At 46.5% G+C, this 9,753-nt stretch overlaps 1 protein-coding gene across 1 annotated transcript in view; it reads right to left on the bottom strand.

The window, feature by feature from the left end:
- The window catches only part of LOC144167136 (uncharacterized), a 32,411-nt gene extending 23,001 nt beyond the window's left edge, over positions 1–9,410 (bottom strand). The window contains exon 1 of the mRNA XM_077696506.1: positions 9,273–9,410. Coding sequence (XP_077552632.1) covers positions 9,273–9,375 — 103 coding nt within the window. The 5' untranslated portion in view covers positions 9,376–9,410. The remainder of the gene's footprint in view (positions 1–9,272) is intronic.
- Between the last annotated feature and the right edge of the window lie 343 nt (positions 9,411–9,753).

The raw sequence follows: 9,753 nt of genomic DNA, 5'->3' as shown, positions 1-9,753 counted from the left end.
ACATACATACATACATACATACATACATACATACATGCATGCATACATACACACATACATACATACATATATATACATACATACATACATGCATACATGCATACATACATACATACCTACATGCACAAACACACATACATACATACATGCATGCATACATACATACCTACATACACAAACACACATACATACATACATACATACATACATACATACGCACATACATACATACATACATACATACATACATACATACATACATACATACATACATACATACATACATACATACATACATACGCACATGCATACATACGCATACGCACATGCTTACATACATATATGCATGCATACAGACATGAATTCATACATACACACATAAACAACATGTACATGTTGTTTATGTGTGTATTATGTGTGAAGGGCCTTACATTCTGTAAGGCCCTTGAGCATCGGGTGAACCGGGACGTTTATTGGGCGATCCAGTGGGTTCCGAACACCGTACCGAGAGCGATGATAATGATGCACGAGGGACGAGGATTGGGTAATGTTAATAACAATGATTTCTCTTCCATCGCTGCATTTCCCTGGAGGGAAATGCAGCGATGGTGTAGAGGTAGAGAATACGCCTCGCGTGCAGAAGGACTGTGGTTCGAATCCCGGTGCCGGATAATTCCTACCGGATTAAAAAAAATCCGCGTATTGATGGAATTGCACAAAGGGGCTTGGGGTGCGGCCTGACCCCGGCGACCATTGCCGGTAATGCACTCCCTCACCAGAGCAGGATTGGTCACCCTGGTGAAGTAACGGCCACAACCTCCCATGAATACGCCAATTAACTCACGGCCCTCAGTCCCCAGCGGCTGCGAAGCAACTGACCACGGCGGCGGTCAGACCTGTGACGCAGCAGAGGGTGCTAAGAATGCCTGGATCCGGACAGCCCACCAATGGAATCTGAACCTGGCAACGTTTAACGCGCGAACCTTATCTAGCGAAGCAAGTCTGGAGGTGTTGTTCGAGGAATTAGAGGGCATTATGGGATAAAATAGGGCTTAGCGAGGTTAGGAGGGCAGGCGAAGGCTTTACGGTGCTGAAAAATGGACACGTCCTATGTTACCGTGGTCTAGAGGAAAGAAGAGAACTGGGAGTGGGATTTCTAGTCAATAAAAGCATAGCTGGCAACATAGAAGAATACTATAGCATTAACGAAAGGGCAGCATGTCTCGTAATCAGGCTCAATAAGAGGTACAAGCTCAAGGTGGTGCAGGGCTACGCGCCCACATCCAGCCACGACGACCAAGTAGTGGAACGCTTCTGTGAAGATGTGGAATCGGCAATGGCTAAAGTGAAAACACTGTTTACCGTAGTTATGGGGGACTTCAATGCTAAAGTAGGCAAGAATCAGGCTGGAGACAAGGCAGTTGGGAACTATGGTCTGGGCTGTAAAAATAGCAGGGGGGACCTACTAGTTCAGTTTGCAGAACGGAATAACCTACGCATAATGAATACCTTCTTGTGTAAACGGGAGAGTCGGAAGTGGACCTGGAGGAGCCCGAATGGGGAGCATAAAAATGAAATAGACCTCATGTTATGCGATAACCCTGGCGTCGTGCAGGATGTGGAAGTACTCGGAAGGGTAAGGTGCAGTGACCACCGTATGGTAAGATCTCGAATTAGGCTAGATTTCGGGAGGGACCGCAACAAGCTAGTACGAAAGAAGCCGATAAATGAGCTAACAGTAAGACGTAAAGTAGAATTCAGGATAGCGCTGCAGAACCGATATTCAGCTGTTAACGAGGAAGCCGAGCTTACGACACAGGCCAGCGACAACCTTACACGTATTATCACGGAGTGTGCAGTAGAAGTCGCGGGCACTATGGCTAGACAGGATAGTGGCAAACGTTCACAGGAGACGAAAGACCTAATTAGGAAACGGCAAACCATGACAATCTCTACCGCAGCTGACAGAATAGAACTAGTGGAGCTTTCGAAGTTGATCAATAAGCGTAAGACAGCTGACATACGGAAGTATAATATGGAGAGGATCGAATACGCTGTAAAGAACGGAGGTAGCCTGAAAGCTGTGAAGAGGCGTCTTGGCGTGGGGAAAAATCAGACGTATGCACCTAAAGATAAGCAAGGCAATGTCATCACAAATAGGGATAAAATAGTCACAGTGGCCGAGGAGCTCTACAGGGATCTGTACAGTAGCCGGAACATCCAGGATAATGCAGAACGAGACAGTAGCTCAGAGGAGATAGACATCCCACCAGTAACGACCGAAGAAGTAAGGAAGGCTTTGAAAGAAATGAAAGGGGGCAAAGCACCTGGTGAGGATCAGATAACAGCAGACCTCTTGAAGGATGGCGGAGAAATTGTACTTGAAAAACTGGCAAACCTGTATACGCAATGCCTAATGACCGCAACGGTACCGGAATCTTGGAAGAAGGCGAACATCATCCTAATCCATAAGAAAGGCGACATGAAGCACTTGAAAAATTACAGGCCGATCAGCTTACTGTCACGCGTCTACAAGGTACGTACCAAGGTAATCGCTAACAGAATTTCTGCAACCTTAGATTACAGTCAACCTAAAGAGCAAGCAGGGTTCCGTAAACGTTATTCAACAATGCACCATATTCACACGATCAATCAGGTGATAGAGAAGTGCGCTGAGTATACTGAACCCCTATATATAGCATTCATAGATTATGAGAAAGCATTTGACTCGGTCGAAACCCTAGCAGTCATTTAGGCATTACGGAACCAGGGGGTAGATGAGCATTATGTAAGAATACTAGAGGATATCTACAATGGGTCCACCGCTACCATCATCCTCCATAAGGAGAGGAGTAAAATACCTATAAGGAAGGGTGTCACACAAGGAGACACAATCTCTCCAATGTTATTCACAGCATGTTTACAAGAAGTATTCAGAACGTTGGATTGGGAACAGGTGGGAGTAAGGGTTAATGGAGAATACCTCAGTAACCTCAGATTTGCTGATGACATTGCCTTGCTGAGTAACTCGGGGGACGAATTGCAAAGCATGCTTTCCGCACTGGACGAACAGAGTAGAACTGTGGGCCTGAAAATTAATATGCAGAAAAGTAAAGTAATGATGAATAACCTCAGGACAGCACAGCGATTTGAGATAGGTGGCGAGGCAGTGGAAGTCGTAAGCGAATATATCTACTTAGGCCAAGTTGCGACCCCAGATTCCAACCATGAGGCAGAGATAATTAGAAGTATCAGAATGGCGTGGGGTGCATATGGCAGGCATTCTCAGATAATGAATAGCAGCCTACCATTGTCGCTGAAGAAGGAAGTGTATGACAGCTGCATCTTACCGGTACTCACCTACGCGGCAGAAACTTGGAGGCTCACTAAGAGGGTTCAACTTAAATTGAGAACGACTCAGCGGGCAATGGAGCGTAAAATGATAGGCGTAACATTAAGGGACAAGAAGAGAGCGGAGTGGGTCAGGGAACAAACACGTGTTAAGGACATATTAGTAGAGATTGAGAAGAAAAAATGGACGTGGGCAGGGCATGTAATGCGAAGGCAAGATAACCGCTGGTCATTAAGGGTAACAGAGTGGATCCCTCGAGAAGGCAAGCGTTGCAGGGGGCGGCAGAAAGTTAGATGGGCAGATGAGATTAAGAAGTTTGCGGGGATAAATTGGTCACAGTTGGCACAGGACCGAGGTAATTGGAGAATGATGGGAGAGGCCTTTGCCCTGCAGTGGGCGTAGATAGGATGATGATGATGATGATGATTATGGTGATGATGATGATGAGTGAGAATGATGATGTTACGGGGAGGAGGGGATGCGGGAGATTGCCCAGAGTGTATGAACAAGTCTCTGGAAGTGTCGTAGATGTCCAGGCCGTGGTGACGCGACATACGGGCTCACAATAATTTCCCCTGCGAGTGAAGGCGGGCGCCTGACCACCAATGTTCATGAAGTACGGCGCACAAAAGGCTTCAGCTGTGGCACGTGCACGATTTCTGTGCACGGTAGCAACGGTCCAAGGGAGCTTGACTAGGCATGACACGATAGTTGACAGGGGATGTTTCCACAAGTTCTGTGTACGGGTCTGTGAAACAGTGAAGAAATTTTTTACATAGTCCTGGTCTTTGACTGGGCGTCGAAAGTAAAACTTCGTCCCCAGGGCAGAACCGAACAGTACGGTGGCTGATGTCGTAGCGGTCTTTGCGGTCGTGCTGGCTGGCTTCAGTCGGCAGACGATCCACTCGAAGGCAATAGTTGACACGGGAGAGCAACTGTTCTGAGGAGGGGCTTGAGGTCGACACGGGAACCGATGAAAATGTGGTGTCCAGAATGAACGATGGGTCGCGGCCGAATATGAAGAAATATAGAGAGTAGCCGGTAATCCGTTGAACTGCCGAAATATAAGCAAACGTAACAAATGAAAGAATTGGGTCCCAGTTGCTGTGATCAGGTCGAATGTACATAGAAAGCATATGCGAGAGTGTCCGGTGAAATATTTCAGTGAGGCCGTTCGTTTGCGGGTGGGAGGAGGAAGTGGTTTTGTGTACTGTGTTCGAAGCACGAAGAACGTCTTCAAGAATACTGGAGAGAAAAACTCTGCCGCGATCACTCAGAAGAACACGAAGGGCCCCATGGCGCAAGAGTATTGCGCGCAAGAAGTCTGCGACCTCTGCTGCCCCGCCAGAGCGAATTGGCGCCGTTCCTGCATAACGTGTTATGTGGTCAACTGCTGTCGCAATCCACCGATATCCTGCAGCCGTGCAAGGAAGAGGCCAGTATAGATCTGTGCCAACCGTTCGGAAATGCATAGACGGACACGGCACCAGCTGCAACAGTCCGGCAGACGGGATTGTGGATCTCTTGCACCACTTGTAAGGCCCTTGAGCAACGGTTGAACCGGGACATTTATTCGGCGATCGAATGGTTCCCAACACCGTACCGACAGCGATGATGATGATGCACGAGGGGCGAGGATTGGGTAATCTTAATGCGAATTATAATGTTGAGGCGAGCAGGGAAGACGGGAGATTGGCAAGACTGTATGAACAAGTCCCTGGAAGTGTTGTTGATGTCCAGGCCGTGGTGACGCGACATACGCGCTCACAATACGTACACGCATGTATACATACATACATACATACATACATACATACATACATACATACATACATACATACATACATACATACATACATACATACATACATACATACATACATACATACATACATGCATGCATGCATGCATACATACATACATACATACATACATACATACATACATACATACATACATACATACATACATACATACATACATACATACATACATACATACATACATACATACATACATACATAAACGCCCGCAAAGATACCCATGCGTACAAGAGAGAGACGTTTTCTGCATGACAATTGGTTCTTGGGTGCTGAAAAAACCGTCCGTACGTCTTCCTTATCAGCGATGACCTTGAAGAGCTGTGAAACACCGAACCCGCAGGCGGTGACGCTGAGGCAGAACATATCTTTCTCTTGAGACCGTTTTGTTGACATGTCAGCGTTCACCCGTTTTGAAACGTGTTCTGTAGAGCTGCGGAAGAAAGGAACTGGGTACCTTGCGACCTAGCTCTGTTCACTTGGCTTTCCTGGCTTTCTGTCATAATGCGCGGAAAATATATTTTGCATTTGTATCCTGTTACTTTTCATTTGTTCTGTATAGCTGCCAGGGCTATGCCACGTTTTATCGCTTCCGGGTTGGCTGAGCTGAGCGGCACAATACCTTTTTACGTTCTGGTAGCCTATTCCCAACACACTTGGCACACGCCGGAAGTCAAGTCTAGGTCGAGGAACCGCAACTGGTACCTTCAGTATCTCGCTCGTCAGGGTGAACGCTTTCATACCAGGCGAGTAATCCTCCAGAGCCCTCGCTTGTTGCCCTCAGTAAGACAATAGAGTGCACCTTACATGGGAAGGACAGAAATGCGCCCAGCAGGTCAACATCCATCGGGGACTGAAACAGGGATGCCCTTTGAGCCCAATACTGTTCATGCTTTACATGGCAGGGTTAAAAAAGAAACTGGAAGAAAGTCAAGTAGGGTTTAGCCTAGCCCATATGCCGCAAGGCGAAGTGGTACAACAGCATATTCCGGGAATGTTATACGCAGACGACATTGTTCTTTTAGCTGATAACCAATGCGATATGCAGCGGCTAATAAATATTAGAGGCCAGGAAGCCACCGACCTCGGGTTAGATTTCAGTGCAGAAAAATCAGGAATAATGGTTTTCAATGACGCTACCACTGATGTAGTGTTTATCGAATTACCTAGAGTGAAGGAATATAAATATTTAGGAGTGTGGATAAACGAAGGGGATAACTACTTAAGAACTCACGAGGAGCAACTTAAGGTTAAGGGAAAGCGAAACGCAGCTATAATAAAGCACAGAGCTCTGCTGGGGTATAACAAATATGATGTAGTATGAGGAATGTGGAAAGGAGTAATGGTTCCGGGTCTAACGTTTGCGAATGCTGTACTCTGTTTAAAATAAGACGTTTCATCAGGCCTTGAAGTAAACCAGAGAACGGTAGGACGTTTGGCCTTAGGCGCGCATGGAAAAACAACTAACGAAGCAGTTCAGGGAGATATGGGCTGGGCGTCGTTTGAAGTTAGAGAAGCTCAGAGTAAAATATGCTTTGAGATGAGGTTGAAGGCAATGGATCAACGAAGGTGGCAGCTAAGGTTTTTAGGTACCTATACTTGAAAAGCGTGGACACGCAGTGGTTAAGAAAGACTAGAAGGCTAACGATGAAATGCGGAAAGAACAGTGGAGAATCCAAAACAGCCAAGGTAACCAAAAAAGGGGCAAGGCAGATTGAAACGAATAAATGGAGGGAAAAAAATGGAAGGTAAAACGTCGTTAGAGATGTACAGGGCTGAGAAATTGAACATCAGAAAGGAAAATTTCTACGATAATTCCCAGGGCAGTGCTATGCTTTTTGAGGCTAGAGCGGGGTGATGACATGTCATCACCCCGCTTCAAAGGGGAGACCACTAGCAATCATCATCATCATCATCACCCGCACGAGGCGCACGCTGGCGCAACGCTTGGCGGAAACGTCAGGGGGGTGTGCGCGTGACTATGATGTGCGTTCGTTTAAGACACAGCTTGCGGTCCCTTCCTGAGACGCACTTCGCGCCGCCGACGCAGAGGCTCATCATCGCTGCCGTCGAGAGAACCCACGGGTGGGTGCTGCCTCGGCGCACTGCTGCTGCGCCCAAATATCGCATTAGGGAGTATCTTAATCGCCAACAAAATGTTTTCGTTCGCGCTTGATTGCTGGCTTCTATTTCGCTCTGTACTCGCTTTAACTTTAATCTTTCCAGTTCTCGGTGGCGAATTTCACTTCTCCGTCTGTGTAATTGCGATTTCGTGTATATCAGCGGGTACCGTGTGGCACAAAAAAAGACTTACAGTTTCTAAATACACTTATACACTGCATGCTTTGCTGCTCAGCAGGTTTCACGTTGGTGGTGATGGCCCGGGTTTCTTTTGAAAAAGCACAGAGGTTTACCCCACTCACATGGTCGGTCCTCGTTTCGCAGTGTTCTGTGGCTGCTACAGTGATATCTCCTCGATTGTCCGCAAGAAGTAGCTTCAAATCGGCATTATCCATGTTTTACACCACATCCCAGTGGTTCATACACCGTCTTCCACTCCTGTGTGACAGTACATTGTGCGGCAATACAAGATGAAACGTTGTCGCTCCTTGCTGTTCACCTGCTCTCCTGTGCTTCGCACCAAGGAGACAGTGCAGGGTTTTCCAGGTGCGGCTGTAGGCAAATTTTCATTCAGCTTCCAGCGTCTTCCACGTCTCTAGGTTGAGCTTCAAACTGCAGTGACTACATCATACTTTTTTTTTCTCGTAGCACGGTTTGCATGGAAGGCTAGCCAACATTCTCGTCCAGACGAAGTTTGTGACGGTGGATGCTATGGCCGGTTCAATCGGACGCAGGCTGAAAGAAGGCTAGCAGGAGAAAACTGCCAGTGTTTGTTTTTTTTTTGCGATGTGTCTTCACGTCCTCGCACCGACGTGAGCTTAAGTATTGAGATTTTATCGGTGTATAATTTTTCCAATAGAACTTTCCCCGTTTTTTGCAAGCGCTCGTGTTTGTCACTTTCTGGTTGTAATCTTCATGCTGATTTGAAGAATTCACGTGTGCAGAGCTAATCAGAGATCAAACGTGACTACCACCAACGTGTTACTGTATGCGTAGATGCCATGCTAAAAGCGACTAGCGCCAATTCAATCACTAAATTCGGAAACACACAGCGTACAAAAAGTTCACAAGTGCAAGAACCAAAGAAGGACGCTGACTCTTTTGCATTGAAGGGCCCAAGCCACGGTCCTCGGAGGTTTTCTGTTGATTTAGAATCGATCTATTCAGCCACGGGGGGTCCTGACTGTATGCAAATATTAATAATGACCGCTACTAGCCAAGAACAGGACAAAACAAATAAGGCAACGTCCTTCTTTCTTGCTAGCCTACTTCAACCATATATCACGAAATTTATTCAAATATGGAACTTTACCATGTAGCATTTTTAAGTCAAAATTGTATCCGAGCTCCAAACAAGACTAGGTACCCTGAATTACCAATCCAGTGGAACGCGTAGGGGGTTATCCAGCGCCTCCAAAAATAACGCTATTGTGGCGTGCTGATTGGCCAGGTCTTAGGGCACGCCGCGATTAGGTGGGTATTAAGAAGGAGCTTTAGGGTGCGATTAAACGGGCACTTTTTGGAGACCCCGCCCTACTTGCCCCTGGCAAAAGCAGGGAGCACTTTCTATGGGGCATTCTATACTGAGGGTCGGAAACTCTAACTACTAATAACAGGCCGAAAAGGCAATAACGTGGTAGTCTACTTGCGCCTTTCACTCACAACATATTAGTTGACTCGGTAAATGCAATATCCATCATTTGAACGAAACGTATTAATTCGTAGCGTTCTTTGCCGAGTACCCCCACAGCGAGAAGCATGTAACGCCCTGCGTTTACACAAGAATGCAGACATCACCAAAGTTCCACCTGTAATCGTCATAATAGCGTAAATAGAGATAATTGGTCGGACAGGATTAAAAAAAGTAACAAAAGTTGGCTGTAAAGAACTCGCACTCAAGGCGAGCGGAATAACAAGGCTATGCATTAGTGGACAATTCTATGAATTTCTGCACATTTTTTACGTAAGTAGTCCCTCACCGGTCTTTTCGTCACAGACGTCGAATTTTTGAACATTAGAGGTCTCGATGAAACCCGACAACAGGGCAAGACAGAGGCAAAACGAGCTGCCTCGAAGCTTCATTGTGTCTCACAGTTTTACGAAATCATGTTGCTTTATAGCCTCGGTGCTTTTTTATTGCTTTCTAAAGCTGCATCCCTGACTAGGGACACCCCCTGCCGGGCGGGCGCTTAGCAACAGCACTCGTTCAGTAAAGATTTATTCCACCTCCCTGAAGCCATTTGCAATGACCCATTAAACAGCGGCAATACAATAGGTAATGAACCCAGGCGTGCACTTAAGTGTCGCTGGAAATAAATTTTGGCTATTTATCATTGTTTAGGCGACACAATGCCACCGAATCTCGTTAATTTTACTGATGATGCCTGTGTGTACAGCCGTGTTGGCTGGTGGTCATACAAGTTCTTCGCCGAAGACGCAGTGCCACGTTTGCGTTATAAA

This window comes from Haemaphysalis longicornis, unplaced genomic scaffold (genome assembly GCF_048455015.1).
Source record: "Haemaphysalis longicornis isolate Haplotype H1 unplaced genomic scaffold, Haemaphysalis longicornis Haplotype H1 scaffold_2, whole genome shotgun sequence".
Classification (NCBI taxonomy): domain Eukaryota; kingdom Metazoa; phylum Arthropoda; class Arachnida; order Ixodida; family Ixodidae; genus Haemaphysalis; species Haemaphysalis longicornis.
This window is presented reverse-complemented; position numbering and strand designations above follow the sequence as displayed.